This window comes from Protopterus annectens, chromosome 10.part0 (assembly GCF_019279795.1).
Source record: "Protopterus annectens isolate FY-2018-M chromosome 10.part0, PAN1.0, whole genome shotgun sequence".
Taxonomy (NCBI): domain Eukaryota; kingdom Metazoa; phylum Chordata; order Ceratodontiformes; family Protopteridae; genus Protopterus; species Protopterus annectens.
In genome coordinates, this window is record NC_056744.1 from 968,698,001 (window position 1) to 968,715,115 (window position 17,115).

The 17,115-nt window shown below is 42.4% G+C and overlaps 1 protein-coding gene across 1 annotated transcript in view; it reads left to right on the forward strand.

Moving 5' to 3' along the window:
* Window positions 1-16,824, forward strand: part of IER5 (immediate early response 5) — a 101,747-nt gene extending 84,923 nt beyond the window's left edge. Inside the window, exon 2 of the mRNA XM_044086827.1 lies at window positions 15,839-16,824. Within this exon, the coding sequence (XP_043942762.1) occupies window positions 15,839-16,633 (795 nt within the window). The 3' untranslated portion in view covers window positions 16,634-16,824. The remainder of the gene's footprint in view (window positions 1-15,838) is intronic.
* The last annotated feature ends 291 nt before the right edge of the window (window positions 16,825-17,115 follow it).

The following is a 17,115-nucleotide window of genomic DNA, read 5'->3' on the forward strand; positions in this document are numbered from 1 at the left end:
AATGATACTGTTCAGGTGGGTTGGAGCAATTGCAATGTGACTGTTCCTTATAAATGTTACACTAAAGGTAACAATGTAGATCTTTATTGTAATACAAACTATGATTCATTTCTTGGATTGATGGACAAAACACTTGATGAAGTAAAACATAATTCTGTTCTTTATAAACAACTGTCTATAATTGATAGAAAAATGTTTCATGCAGGGCGAGTGTATATTCATAGCAAAGTTACTACTAAAGTGGAGGACTGTTATTTTGTGTGTGGCAGAAAGGCATACAAATGGTTACCTGAGAATTGGTCCGGCAGTTGTTTTTTGGGTTACCTGGTTCCGGCCATACGACACACTGCAGTTTTGCCTCGAGGAAAAATTTGAAATGTCTGAGAGGTCGTCAGGAAACCTGTAAATCCAGTGGCGCAAATCAATGCGTGTTGGAAAGACCATCATTCCATAGGCAAAGGACTGACACATATGGACTTGAGTGATAGCGTTATATCATGGGCAGGCATATTACCGGCATATGGAGCAGTGAAATCGATCTGGGAGCTGAGAAAACTGTCAACTTCTCGAAATAATGCAACTTTTTCCGCTCTCGAATTGGTGACTGATGGAACTGAATACTATGAGAACTGCAGTGCTTCAAAAACCGTATGGCTCTCGACTTCACCCTAGCAGCGAGAGGTGGTACTTGCACTTTAATCCAAGAAGAATGCTGTTCGTATATTCCTGACCATAAACACGAGATAGACAATCATCTTGAGGTAATTCAGCAAGTGTCGGCCATGACCAAATCAGGCCCAAACCCACTGACGGACTTTTTTCCAGAAATGGTTTGGGGGGTGGGGTACCATCCTAATGAACATCCTGATTGCCATTTGTGTAGGAATGCACCTACTAGGAGTATGTGTTTGTTGTGGCATCCCCTGCATGAAAAGACTGTTTAAAGATTTTATAGACATGTCAGTTTCTGAGACCTTATATCAAAGTACTGCGTTTGAAGAACTGTTAAAAGATTGAAAATGCTTTCATGAGTATAAACTGAATGACTCTCTTAACTGCAAATCCTAAGTGGAAGAGGTTAGGAGAATAAAACAAACTGTTTATGCTTATTTTGAAAGTAGAATAAAAGTATTAAAAGGGGGGAAATGTCAGAAAAATATGTATTAATGTGTGTATTAGTAATATGCTTAGTGCATTTAGACCTTGAAAAGGGTTAACACATTTATTCTGTTTCATACTGCATAAATCTGTACAAACTGCAGATGCTTTCTGACCTTGTATTGTTAGCTAAAATCTTGCTTGTGCCTTGGAAATTTACTGAGAAGCAGATGATTCCTGCTTATGTTAGGAAAATAATGAATAGAACAATACTACTTGTACGAAGCTTAGACAAGAAGTTCCGTTTGTGCTGTGAGAAAATACACAGCTGTAGAAACTATAGATAATTAGGACAAAGCCTGTTTGAAAATATGAACTGCAATCAGCATTTGCTTGTATCTGAGTTAGAAGAGTACCTTGAAATGTAACACTGTACAATAGAAGCCTGTAAACGAATTAGTGCCCACCAAGACCAGGTTGTTTTTCTCAAAAGTTTCTCACAAATCTAGTCATGTCAGCAGAAATTCTGAGTAACATCTGCTGTAGAACAATACTGAAAGTTGTGTTTGATTACGTCAGCCATAGAAGGCCATGTCTTGTAAAACAGTATAAGAATAAGCATATTTCCTGTTAGTAGTTAGACAAATCCTTGTATTTGCATGTTTTTGTCTCCTTGCAGCAAGTAATTAAATATGCCTTAACTGAACCTTACGTGTATTGGTCTTTGAAGTTTTTCCTTTGACAAAAATATAATGAGATTAGTTAAATCTTGTTTTTCCGTATCTGTGAATCTTTCCATCTGTGTTATTTTTAATATTTTCTGTGATTGAAACTCTGATGTTTATTGTAAATATTTTCACCTTTTATTATTAAATATATTTAAAATTTTCATTATGGCTGATCTTTTACAGAATATTTTAACCTTTGAGAGTATTATATTTATGTGGTGACACTGTGGCTGTTACCAAACGCCTTGCTGCATTGATCAAACACTACCATTTGTATTAGTATTAATTTTACTCCATATAATTGGGCACCCAGGTATGAGCCTTAGAGTAGCTGGCTTTGGAGTGATCTGTTGGCAGTGGACCTACATTATAGTCTAGGAATAGGCGGTAGATCTGTGGCAGCCTTTCCCAGGTGTGAGTGTTTGAAAATCAAATCTCAATATGTGTGTCAGCTACTTGGAGCACTGGTTTCACAGAGAGGGTGGTGTTAGACTTGGCTTGGAACTCAACTCTACAGCTGTGTCAGTGGGGAGTCTTATTTGAGGTCTAGAGAGAGTGAGGGAAACCCAGCCCCAAGACTGTGTGTACCCTGTGTGCTCTTAAGGGGAATTGTGCTTGGTGCAGAGTGCTATATCTGGAAATACCGTATGTATCTATCTTTGTTCCAAGTGAATTTCCCTCTCCAGTGTCAGTGGTAAGGATTAAGTCTTCTTGATTACTGGCCCAGAGCAGAGATGTCACATTTAGCTGTTCACTTAAAGGTTTTAGAACTAGGCTTTATAGCATGACTTTACAGTACTACTGTTTTCAGCATAGTCCCATAATTTAGTTAACACTTGTATAATCTCAAGTTTATGGAAATTCACTTGGAAACCCAGTTCAGAGGCCTTTGAATGCTACTCTGCACTGCACTGTCTGTATGAACTCTGAATAGTTAACAAAAATGTGTTAATGGAGCCTTCTCAGAAGCTGAAGAATTAAATGTTAATCCAGACTTGACAGATTGTACTAGTACTACACTTAGATTATTGGGCTATTATTGTACTCAGTCACATAGTCTGTTTTAGGCACCAGTGAACCCTCAGGTTGCTGTGGGCCCCCCAACAAACAGTAAATTATCTTATTCTGATATTTTGTTGCATGTGTGTCAAACCAGCAAAAGCTAGCAGTGTAATTAATAAACCAAGTGGATAAACATAACTAAGGATGAAGACTCCTAGGCTTTGGCACCATGCTGCCTTTAAAATTCAGTGACATCTCTGGTTGTAGTAACAGTAATTTGCCAAGCAGCAGGCTTCATAATGTCATCAAATGTTTTAGTACTGACACAGTGCCTTTGACTTAGTTAAATACTGCTGGTGGGCATTTTTACCCAGTACAACTAACAATAGTGGGCTTTAGGCACCCCCAATCCCCACGAACAAGCCCCCTCCATCATGCTCGACTATGTGGGGGCTCTCACAAACGCTGTTAGTTGGGGAAAATGAGGAGAATAAAAGACCATTCATTCTCTAGTTACTTTCTTTATTGTAAACTGGGTTATGACATGACCCTGTTACAATAAAGCAAGCAATCAGAGAATGAATGTGAGTGAGGTAAGTGCTAGAGATTGGCAGCCCAGAGTGACTTGATCCCCATGCTTACCCTGGTACTTTAAGATGAGCAGATGCTTCCAGTCTTCAAGAATGGTCTTCTTTTTAAGTGAGTTGCAGGACACCAGACTCTTTGCTCAATAATTTCGCCAAATCCAAAAATAATGTCAAAATATATGGTCACAATCAGGATCACTTTTTATAAATGACTAATTTGCTTAAGTTTAATAGAATGACATTTGCATCAACATGCATTTTTTTAAACAATTAAGTTTTTCTGAAGGACAGAGAAAATGAGGCAAAATCAAGGATCGTATATTAGGCATGTATTACTTCTGAGGACTACTAAACAGTCCGTGATCTGGTATGGCAAAACCAGTGTTGAACAATATACTGCCATTTGAGATCTGTGTAAAACCTAGTATTGCTACAGCTTATACTTGTGTGCGTGGGGTACAGTGCAGGCGTAGCAAGCTGGCTAAAATTTCTTTCACAGACCATCAATTCTGCCATTATACTTGGGTACGAGGGGACATGGTTGCACTATAAGATAAGTTGGCCATAAATTATTTTATTTACCATTGCAAACATAGACCTTATGCATGTTTTTGTCTATCTTTGGTGGTTTGGTAGGAAGATGTGTGAAAGTAACTCCTCATTGCCAGAGTGGTGAAGTGAGTAGCACTGCCATTTAACAGTGTTTTGTCCTGGTTGACTTTTTGGCTCTGGCTTTTATGTGGACTGTGCATGCCCTGTCTGGGTGAGTCTGGATATGTGTACTGATTTCCGCAACACAGACATGCAGTAGGTGGATTGGCATTCCTCCAGTTTCCGTGAAAGTGAAATATATCACTAATTTTTATTTGTGCACAGACACCATGCCAGTCCCATTCATAGCAGTAAAATGCAGTTAAGCATAAAATACATCACTGAGCATTCAGGCCCTTAGATGATCTAGGTTTCTGGTGGCCCGTACACCCTGGACTTTATACATTGATCTTTGTGTACTTGGTTGTAATCTTTGCCCTGAACTGCACCTATTATAAAACTAGCCCCGATCACAGATGTGTATAGAAGGTTGCTGTAGCTTATGTGGGGAGCTGAAGATGATATGATCATTACTTTAATTTCCTCACAATCAAACTTCAGAGGTGTGCATAGGATGTCATTATGTCTTGTGCTGGGGACAATGTGGTAATTGTTCCTCTTCCAGACTTAAGAGGTGTGCATAAAACTTTACTAGAGCTTTTGTAGAGGCACTGTACTGACTAGGAGCAATAACCTGGAATACATTGTGATCTTTTTTTCTTCTCCTTTCCATTTTCCTCACAATCACAGATTGGGAATGTATACAGGTGGTGGGGGTCAGGTCAAGGAGGGGTGCTGTGTATATGTATCATAGGAGGTTACTTGGCTAATGGCCCTAGGACCCTTACAAGCCTAGCCAAGTTCAACCCTTCTTTCCTATAGGGCCTAAAGATATGGGCAGTGGTTACAAGCCAATCTAAATCAGCACTGACTGCCCCTATCCAAGAGAGACATGTGTGAAACCCCTGGGATGAATTTCCAATTTCCCATCCAGTCATCCAGGTTAAGCTTAAATAGGGTCAACGAGGGGCTCTGTTTAACTTGAAGTTGCTGAAAGGGCACAAAATTTAATCTTTCAAATTCAACGTTTTCTCCCTTTGCGGAAGGTCAAAGCAAAGTCAGTTTGTCTGCTCCTCGGGAGCATGGCATCCAGCATCCTATTAGTACTGTTAGCCAGGTTGCACATGAGAGTTCTCCAGTGGCTTCTGTCTTCCCAATGGTCCTTCCAATATCTTCTGCTGAATCACCCTGTTCTGCTGAAATAATCATGCAAGGAGGACCTCCTTTGGCAGATAGCACCCAACCAGTTGACACCCCCCCCTTTCCTGCCCAACTCATTGCCACTGTGACCATGGATGCCTCCCAGATCGGGTGGGGGGGCATTATCTAGGCAGGACTGTCCAAGGCACATGGCAAGAACACGAGCTCACCTGCATATCAATGTTCTGGAGATGAGGGCTTCTGGCGTTGCAAGCACTTCAAGACCTTCTTCCTGTAGGGACTATTGCGATACAATCAGACCATGTCGGTAGTTTGGTATATCAACAAACAGGGCGGTACCAGATCTTACCCACTCTGTTGAGAGGTCATGCAAGTTTGGGAACGGGAGATTTCTTCCCAGCGCTTTCTGGTTGCAACGCAGACTCCAGGGATGACCAAATGTGATAGCCGACAAGCTCAGCTGAACGATCCTACTGCCTCGTGAGTGGTCTCTGAAACACGAATCAGTGGAACAGATTTTCCACAAATGGGGACAGCCTTGTTGTGACCTTTTTGTCAGTCCAGTCAATGCCAAATGCAGCAGCTATTTTTCCCTCATTCCCCCTTTGGGGGAGACTCCCAGAGATGCTCTAGCTCACGATTGCCCCCTGGGTCTTCTGTATGCTTTCCCTTCTCATTTCCAAAGTGATTCAGAAAGCCAGATGGCTGGGATGCAAGTTAATCCTCATTGCTCCTTACTGGCCTCGTCAGGTTTGGTTCCCCTTCCTCGAGCCTCTTCTCCTGGACGATCCTTGGGATTCTGGTCCCAGCTCCAGTTCTGTTGACCCACATGTCAGGTTTGCTACATCCCTCAGTCCACACCCTCAAATTGACAGCGTGGCTGCTCCAGTTCCATCCCTAGTCAGGCTGCACGATGTATCTTCCTCAGTGTCACATATTCTTATGTCCTCCCATAAACCTTCAACTAGGAGACTATATGGCAGTAAATGGAAAAGATTTTCTATTTGGGCATAGAAAATTAATGTAGATCCCTACACTGCTTCTATCCCTGTGATTTTGGAATTTCTCCAAGCTTTTTCAGCAAGGATCTGCTGCCACTGTCAGAGTTCAATTGGCTATTTCCCATTTTGGGTTTCCAGATACCAATTTAATGTCTCATAAGCTATGCAAGACCTTTTTGAAAGGAGCCACTCTGTTGAGGCCACCGCTCTAAGAACCTGTGGCTTCACGGGATTTAAATTATGTGTTGTCCAAACTGACATCTTCCCCGTTTGAACCTTCTCACTCCTCTTCATTGAAATTTTTTGTCTTGGAAGACTTTGTTTTTGGTGGCTTTCACATCAGCTAGACGAGTATCGGAGTTACAAGCCTTGTCTGTTAAACCACCTTATTTGATCTTTCATAAAGACAGGGTCTCACTGTGTACTAACCCCTCCTTTGTCCCCAACGTTTGTTCCCACGCAAGCTTAAATCAATCCATAGAACTCCCAGTTTTCTTCCCTAATCACCGTAATGCAGCTGAATATCTGTTTCATCAGCTAGACCTTCATAGACAACTACGTTTTTATTTGCATCGGACCAAGGAGTTTAGGAAATCAGATCAGCTATTCATTTCCTTTTCTGAATCCAGATTGGGCTTACCAGTTTCTAAAGTGACACTAATTGGATTTCCAGTTGCATAGCCTTTGTCTACAGTTCGGAGGGCAGACCTTTATCCTTCAAGATCAAGACTAATTCTACCAGGTCTCTGTCTACCTCTGCAGCCTTTCATGCCAGGGTCCCACTTGATAATATTTGTGCAGCAGCTACGTGGGCTACCCCTCACACTTTTAATACACATTACAAATTGGATTTAGCTTCCAAGGGTAGAGCATCCTTTGGCTCCACAGTGCTCAGGAGTATTTTCCAGTGAGCCACCCAAGAATAAGGCACTAGGGACGCTGTCCCATACGTAAAAATGAGGGTGAGATTGGACTACACAACATAAAGAAGTTATGTACTCATCATAACGTTCCATGTTGGTAGTCTATCTCACCCTTCATTTTTACCAACCCGCCCTCCTGCCCCCATCCTGGAAGAATCTGGAGATGTTAATATTTTGGTTATCTTTGGTTGGAGACCCTTTACTATTGGTTTGTCTGTTATGGTTATTTCTTCTAGTGAGCAGCAAACAAGATCTGGGGTCTGTACTGATGCACTATAGAATACATGCTTAGCCACGAGCCAACCAGAAGTCTTCAAGCTTATAAATCGGCTCCGAACCCATACATAAAAATGAAGGGTGAGATGGACTACCAACATGGAACATTATGGTGAGTACATAACTTCTTTTTTTTGCCTGTACGTAGTAGATTCCAAACAGTAGGAGCCCCAGCACTGATCCCTGTGGAGTACCACTGGTAATGGGTCTGCTGGTAGAGATGGAATCCCCTATTTTGACTGTATGTGTTGTCTATGAGCCAGTTTGCAACCCACCTGACAGTATATGGGTTGATCCCCAGATTGGCGAGTTGCCTGAGTGGGGGATTGTGTCAAAGGCCTTGGCTACGTCTAGGTAGGCCGTATGCACAGATTTGCCTCATCCAGGGCACTGGTGACATTCTTGAAGTCCACCAGGTTCAACAGGCATGATCTGCCCTTGACAAAACCAAACTGGGTTGGGTCAAGTGTTTGAAGTCTTCTTATATCTTTGTTGATAAGGTCCATGAGGATGCTCTCCATGGCCTTGCATACAAGGCTGTTTAGGCTTATTGGGTGTATAGTTCCCAGGGTCGGTGGATGCTCTCTCTTTGTGCAAAGGGATGACAGTAGCAGTTTTCCATTCTGCAGGGACAAAACCAGTACTTGGGCTGTGGTTAAAGATAGTACTCAAAAGGTGTTGCTAACTCCTGTTTTAAACCATTTAGAATGCAGCCTGGGGTGTTATCAGGTCCGATACAGGCTGTGTTTTTGGCTTTGGAGAGAGCGGTTAAGACCTGCTCTTTAGTGATACTAGGTGGAGAACAGGTGGTAGGAATGTTCAAGGGTATAAGTGGCAGGGACAGGGGGAGAAGTTTTCACTGAACCTGTCCTCTTGTAGGTTGTCTGTTTCTACAGGTTCAGTATATGTAGTACCATTCACAATAGTACAAGTTCATCATAAATCTGGGCTTTTCCTTTAAGGTTTTGGATGTAGTTAAAGAATGCCTTATGGTTATCTTTAGCCATGGATGCTAGTTTAGATTCATAGTTAGCTTTAGAGGACTTTACAAGTCTTATTTGCTTGTTCAAACTGAGAAGGGTGTGCTTCCAATTCTGAGACTGTTCCTTAATGTTCTTAGACAGCAGTTTCTTCCTGTTGTTGTATAGTTTGTTTGTGGCAGGATGTATACCAGACAGGCTTGTTCTTCCTAGAAGATCTTGCTTTGGCCCTATCAGATATGTCTGAGTCAGTACAAGTGTGTAGATGTTTATACAGAGCATTGGTGTATATCCCAGTATAGGCGTTCTAGGAATCAGTGGGGAATGCTTCCAGTGAGTACAGTTTCAGATTTAGACTCCTAGTATTTAGCAGCGTAACATTGAGGTTGTTTTTCAAGGATATTTTACATTGGAAGTTTTGTTCTTATGACGCCTAAAAAAGGCACTATGGGGGAGGCAAATGCTTAGCCAATAACCGAAAGCCAAGATGTGACGGGTGAAGACCATCTCTGACAAAGCATCGTGGTCTGTCAACCATAGCATCTAAGGCTGACAGGCACTGGATCCCCATGGAGTGATGCCAGAACCTATGCAAATTGTTGGTCAGTCATTTTTTGTCTGGATTGTGGCATCATCCTAGGTGAAGGTAGAATGCTGCTTAAGGTTAGGGACATACCCGCCTAGGACAAACATTCAAAGAGCTCAGTCACGTCTTTCTTCATATAGTCCAAAGAGGTATGTCTCAGGTTGTTCACACCAACATGGACTATGACAGAGTCCTAACAGTAACTGTTATTGACAGACATGAGTGCATGTGCAATGTGGCAGATCCTGGCACCTAACAGTTACTTTTTCCTTATCCAACCTGGTGAGTGGGACATCTGAGTTTCTCACAATGGAGTGATCAAAACATTAGATTTTGTGTTTTGCCTTGGGACAGGGGCCTGCAACCTTCACTATCAAAAGAGCCATTTTTGGCTCATCTCCAACCATGTGAAAAATCACTGGGAGCCACAAAACCTAGTTGACCTCTAAAATGAAGATAACACACAGTGTATAAAATTTTATATAATAGTTATTATACAAATAATGTATTTGGGCGGCGCAGTGGTTAATGCTGTTGCCTCACAGCAAGAGGTTCTCCGGTTCGATTCTCGGCTGGGGCGCCTTCTGTGTGGAGTTTGCATGTTCTCACTGTGTTCGCGTGGGTTTCCTCCGGGTACTCTGGTTTCCTCCCACATTCTAAACACATGTTTCTGGAGCATTTCTCCCTGGGCCTCTGCTGAAAACAGGATCTGTGGAACCTAGTCGGACTTTCCCGGTCAACAAATGTTAAATAAATAAATAAAAAAATAAACAAATAAAAGAACTAAGTTTATAAGAGCACTATTTAAAATCCATCCCTATTATTGTTCCTTTGTTGGGATTGCTTGATCACTCTGTGTGTGTGATATCACTTGACCTCTTAAAACAAGAAATTTGGACAAAGCTATAACAAATAGGGCACAAAGGCCCAAAAATAGAGACACTTTTTTTTTTTAAATATTGCTCTTACAAACTTAAGACAGTTGATAGAATAACAGATTTTGCATTAGCATTAATTTTCTTAAGGGTATGAAGTCTGAAACTCAAATGTCTGTTTTTTTCTGACTTCAGCCCTCAATGATTTGCTAGAAAAAACACAATTTTATGAGAAACAGACCAAAAATATGAGGCAAACGTCAGGACATTCTGCAAAAATCTGCACAGTTGAGAGGTAAGTGTGTGTGTAAAATACATGTTAACAGAAACCATGTTATTTTAGTAAGTTTATAAGAGCAATACTTAGTCCATCCCTATTTTTGCTCCTGTGTCCCCCCTTTATTTGTGGCTCTATCATGATTTCTTGTGATAAGACATTGAGAGATATGGAAATCTTTCAGGGGATGCTGCTGCCAGGGGATCGCTCAATCTCTGTGTGTGTGGAATGCATGGCAACAGAAACGGTGTTATTCTAGCAAGTTTCTAAGTTTATAAGAGCAATATTTAAAGTCCATTACTCTGTGTGTGTGGTGCGGTAGACTGGCCATTATTTTTCAAAGCTACAGGGAGCCACTGCTGAGGGCTGGAAGAGCCACAGGTTGCAAACCCCTGCCTAAGGAGCTTGTTCGGTGAGACACTGGTGCATGCATTTTTGTGTACTGTGAGCTGGTGGTGAATTAGTGAAGCAAGTTTGGAGGTCTCTGATCTTTAGGCTTCTGATGAGTACCTTTGCATATGTGGGTTTAGGTGCTGCGTGCATGTTGTGTGCAATAGGTGAATTATGCAAGTTGACAAGCCCCTTAGTATTAGTATCGGGCATGCTGATTTGTGAGTGAGAGTATAGATTCTAGATTCTTAATATAGATGCATCTCTCACATTGATTTTGTGCGATATAGTAATGGGTTGTCAGTGTACAGGAGACAACACCAAGAAAGGAGGGGGGGTGTCCATATTCATAAAGGACACCCACGCCTCAAGGTTGGTGACAACGCACGATGCATCGGAGACCATCCAGGTGCAATTAACCATAGGCAAGACTGCTCTGCAATTTGTAGCATGTTACAGGCCACCCTCTCAAACTCAGGAACCTCACATGGCCTTCCTGAAAACAATGGAGGGGATAAATGCATCTCCAAACACCATCATACTAGGTGACTTCAACTACCCTAATATAGACTGGGAACACTACTCAAGCCCAAACACTCTAGCCCAAAGGTTCCTGGAGTTCATAAACTCAAATGCCATGGAACAACTAGTCACCATCCCCACAAGAGGAGAAAACATACTTGATCTCATCATCACGAACATGGGATCACAATGTTCAACACCGGAAGTATACCCCTCACTGGTGAGATCAGATCATAAACTAATCTCGCTGGAGGTCCTCATCCCGCCCCCACCTGAAATAAAAAAGACCACAGTGAAAAACTTCTCAAAAGCTGACTTCACACTTCTAAAAACTAGTGTGGTCTCCTTTAAGGCCCCTGAGCCAGTGGTAAACATTACTCAAACCGCTGAATCACTTACAAATGCCTTCTACCAGCACCTACAGGACTGCATGGATCAGGCAATCCCAAACAAAACTAAGACTCTTTGTACCAAAGGCAAGCGTCCAGTCTGGTGGACCCCAGCCATAAACAAGCTCTACAACAAAAGGAGGAAGCTACTACAAGATAGAGCAAAATCCTTGAAAGGTAAGACACCTTTGATCATTATAAGTAAAAAACTAAGAGCTCTCATAAAATCATCCAAGGCAAATTTTGAGAGAAAAATCGCCAAGGACTCAAAAGACAATCATAAGGCCTTCTTTAGCTATGTTAGAAACCTAGGAGGAAACTCCCAGATATGCTCAGAATTAATTCAAAATGATGTGAAGATTACTGAACCTACACACATTGCCAACATACTGGCTGACAGGTTCAGTGCAAACTTCTCCCCAAAAGGAGAGATATCTATACCAGAGGATTGTAGCCCCCCAAACATCTCCAACGCCCAGGTGAGAACTGCTCTCTCCAAAGCAAAAAACACAGCATCCATGGGACTGGATGGTATCTCCGGCTGTGTGCTCCACGAACTCAATGAGGAATTAAACCCGCAGTTAAGGACAGCTGTTTAATCTTAGCCTCACCTCAGGATACGTACCCAAGGAGTGGCGCACGGCGACTGTGGTCCCACTTCACAAGGGCGGTGCCTCCACCGACCCTGGAAATTACCGTCCCATTAGCTTGACAAGCCTTATCTGCAAAGCCATGGAGAGGATCATAATGGAACTCATAAAGACATAGGGTACTTGCAGACTTTGGATCCAACCCAGTTTGGCTTTGTCAAAGGCAGATCATGCCTTTTAAACTTGGTTGACTTTCGAGACGGTCACCAAGGCCATTGATGAGGGAAAGGCAGTCCATACAGCCTACCTTGACCTGGCAAAGGCCTTCGACACAATACCCCACTCAGGTATCATCGAAAAACTCATCAGCTTGAATGTAAACCCATACATCACAAGATGGGTTGCAAACTGGCTAAGTGACAGAACCCACAGGGTCAGAGTTGCTGGAGCCATGTCAGACTCAAAGCCTGTCACAAGTGGTGTCCCACAGGGCTCAGTCCTGGGTCCACTCTTGTTCGGCATCTACTTTTCTGAAGTACAAGCAAACGTAGGAGGGTTATGGCTGACAAAGTTTGCAGATGACTGCAAACTGGGTGCCATAGTCGAAAACACATCTGACACAGATATCCTTCAGAAGGGCCTCACAGAAACGGATAACTGGTGCCAGAGCCATGGCCTAAAGTTAAATGCCAAGAAATGCATAGTCATACCCTTCGGGAAAAACAAGGTTACCCCTAGCTACCATATAGGTGGCAATCCACTGAGCACAGAAGAAGTCATCAGGGATCTGGGGACCCAGGTTGACAGTAGCCTTTCGTTTGACACTCATGTTGCTAAAGTAGTTAGGAAAACCTTCTACATTGCCCACCTGATCATGAAGGGATTCACATCTAGATCAAGGGAGGTCATCGTCCCCCTGTATTAGACCTATGATTGAGTACAATGCCCCATTCGGAATGTATCTGACCCGACACCTGCAGCAGCTGGAAAGGCCCCAAAAGTTCCTCACCAAAAGGATAAAGGGTCTCAAAAATATGTCTTATGCTGCCCGACTGAAAGAACTCCAGCTCTATTCAGTCTCATACCGCTTGCTCAGAGGTGACCTGTGCCTGACATATAAGGCCATGTCAAACCCTGATTTGATGAATATGCTTCACCTCAAAAAATCTAGATCCCTCAGAACCACAAGGGCGGGAGACTTAAACCTTGACACGGTTATTAATAGAACGTGCTGGAGGGACAGATTCATCACCCAGAGACTCCCTATGCTGTGGAACAAAATCCCGGTACATGTGAGGCAGAGCACCTCGCTGGCCTTGTTCAAGAGGAATCTTGACCAATGGATGGGAGATCGCAGATATACCCCAGGGATTACTTCAGTGTCACTGCTTGACAGAGGCACAGCAAAATAATAGGCATAGTTTTATTCAAACTAAAGGGGTGGCGAAAGCCAAATAACTATGGGCTAGGCTTATAAATGCCCTTGGGCAGATAGCCTAGTATGAACCTATGAACGTAATTGCTACACTGCCTCAGGATGCCCATATCGACCAGGCTGACTGGAGAAATTGTGGGAAACTGACCATCCATGACACTAGGTATAGTACTGTGGAAAGGACTAGAAGGACCGGGGTATGGCCAGGAAATAGTAGAGGTTTGGTAGTGCGAGAGGTTTACTGGGCGAGACTTGTATTCGTATCTAAGAGGCTCAGCTGAGTCTCTGTCTGGCCAGTGAAGCATAACAGTGAGAAACTTCAGACTGAGCACAAGCAGATAATTAAGGGAAAATGCATCTGTCTGGGACTTTGCGTCTGACTGCCAATGGTAACCACCACTGCATAGCCTCGGGCAATAAATAGCAACAAAATTAAATGGATTTAAAATGCTCTAACCAATGATAGCACATGACACTGGGCCAACCATCACCACTCAGGTGAGTCCTTGGCTACACTTTTCTCTCACAAGGGTACTGGGGGAGGCCCTCTTTTGTGGAGGAAACCTGGATTAGTGCTCAGAAACTGTAAAACAGTCTGGGTCCAGCAAATCTGAACCAAGTTTGTGCTAGGCTGAAAAGTGCAGCCAGCAGCAAAAATACAGTTCAAAAGTAACAGCACACAATCATTTGAAGTACGGGACTGTGGCTATTTGAACCTTCTTTCATGCTGCTCTAACAACAGATGGATGCAGAGAGACTGTGTGTGTGTGTGTGTGTGGGGGGGGGGGGGTTAGTATAACACAAATAGGATACATAAAGCCCAACTTAACCCTAATTTCTCAGTAAACTAGCTAAAATTTGTCTAAATATCAAATAGTCATACAAGTTGCATCTATTCTTAACCGGTAAATATTTAATTTGGTATAATTATATAAACTGTAGACGTTTAAAACGGTTTGTTTTCCCTGGGCCTGTCCTGAAAATGAGCACATATCCATTAGGATTTTACTGGTAATCAAAAGCCAATCGAGGGTAACTCTGAACACCTGACCCAATACTTCTTGAGAGACGGGCTTAAAGCATGAAAGATCCAACAATCCACAAAGATACAAGCTACCACACCTTTGTACTATTACTAAACAGTATGTTAGTTAACACCCTATCAGATTTAACATAACGCAAATTTTGGGCAAATCCCCCAATAAAACCAGCCCCTTTCAATCACAAAGCACCAATACATCTTTTTTTGCTAAAAAATATATATAAATAATAAAAAGACCGACTCTCAAACCAGTTTCTAATTAAATGTTTTATTTTTAATCTATACATACCGCTCAAATGTCCAGGAGTCTAGCTTTCGACCTCTGTCCCTCTTAATCCCTCCTAACACTGGTGCCCTTTGGAGGAAAGATGGTGAATTATACATCAGTAATCCACTTCAAGAAAATGTATACGAATTCATATTCTCTTACTCTGTTAACCTCTCAAATTAACATAACTAATATTTTAGAAGCGTCTATAATTGAGAGTTATGTATAGATCTATCTACACACGCGTCTGGTCTGTTTTTCCTGGTAAATGAATGCAAATAAGTGCCACTTGTTTATAAACTGCAACGAATTGTAAATACGAAGGTAAGAGTTCATTCTTGCACGAGTAACTTTACGTCATCTCCCCCGGCTAAAAAATTCCCGCGTAGGAAGGTCTTGCAACGAATCCGTACTCTCTGTGTTTTGAACTATACCAACAAATTGTATACATGAACTAACATTGCCGTTTTAATTTCAAAATGTTTAAAGTCTCAGGACTTCCATTTGTTACTATTGGTTGATATATAGTGGGTGGAGAGAATAACTTCTAATTGACCAAAAAAGTAGCTCGCTAGGTGATTGGCTGGTTACGGCGGGCTAGATAACTTGGTATAAATAACGAAAGACGAGGCGGGGTGTTCTTGTTTGTTGGCTGACCGCATGAAAGGAGGGTAGTAAATGTAAACTACGCTGTTAATAGCCACGCTATTGAACACACTCTCTTTCCTCCCTCATTAAATCTGGGGACTAAATTAATGCCAGCAATACTGTTAATTACCATTTCAGGTGGGCTTCTGGCATCATTACCAGTAAATGAATAATTTTCCTGAACACCGATATTAATTTGTGTGTTTTTTTAGCGCCAGGAATTATTTAATAGCGGTGGATCGGCTTACGTATATCTTTACGGTGGATTAAGCTTTATCAAGAGGCTAAAATCAATTTGTTTCGTTTGAGTTATTTCCGTGTACAGTGGAGACCTCATTCAAATAGTTACACCACGCCTGAGGGAGGAGCTAACTATCCCTCCTATTTCTTCATAATTTCAGGAGAGTAGGAGACTGATTACCGGTATTCTACTAATATGGGCGAAGTGCATCCTGTGGAGTTCAAACTAGAAGCGCATCGCATTGTGAGTATCTCACTTGGGAAGATTTACAACTCTCGAGTTCAGCGGGGAGGCCTTAAGTTACACAAGAATTTGTTGTTATCGCTTGTTCTGCGTAGTGCCCGGCAGGTTTATTTGAGCGACCTTGGCCCTTTGCAAGAGGGGCCTCCTTTGTCACCATGCTCAGAGATGGGATACACACCTCAGCCACCTGGTCTGGTACCAGTGGAATGGGACCAGCCTCCCCAGGCTTGTGGTTGGAGAAGTGAATCTGCCCCTGCTGTTGTGGACGAACTTGATGACAGTGGGTTAATGGGCTGTGAAGACGTAGCTCAGGAATTAGAATTGACTTCAAGTGAGGAACAAGTTGGTGAAGTTTGTTTAAGGACTAAGGAGGAGATTGTACTATCCCCGCCTAGCTCCAGAAAGAGGAGGGGTGAGCCCCACCAGTCTTCTCCCACAGATTTGAAGAAGTCTCGTACGGAGGAGGAGGAGGACGCTGGGGAATCTGGCGTCGAGGATATGGATACGAACAATGTGTCTAATCTTATAAATATTTTCGGTTCCAGTTTCTCCGGACTCTTGACTAAAGATGTCCCGCATTCGCTGTCTGGCGTCGAGTCTACACAACAGTTGGAGGAGCCTGTGACAGCGGCAGACAGAGATCCGGACTCTGCGCCATTGTGCTGTGACGCAGTTTTACAGACCGTGAATCCCTGGAACACGGCTATTGTGGCCTTCTGACTTTTATCTTCACCTTAGGACAGTGACTTATTGATCTCACGTGAAAATGAGGTCTGTTCGCTTCTTTTTGAAGCAGAGTATGCAGTGGGTCTTTGTTGTATAAAGACGTGTAAGAGTTTCGTTTTTTGTGTTCTAATGTATTTTGATGTTGCTTAATGTGTTTTACATGCAGTAAAAGAACATTAAAGTCATACGGCTTGTATTTCTTGTCTCAAAATGCGTGGTCTGGGAGGAGGGATTCTTAACTTTTAATGTAGGTCTGTTAAAATACCGGGATGCACTCGGTAACCTTTCGATTTAATGGAGTTAAAATTGTTCAGCTGTATTGTTTAATTCTGCTTTGTTGGTGATCCAGCAAATAGGAAAGTGCTGCTAATAACAAAAATGAGTGACCAGTTTTTTTTTTGTTACGTGTACAGTTAACCCCAACCTAGAAGGCAAGGGCATGCGAATTGCTGTGTATTAAGTGAACGTTTTGTAAG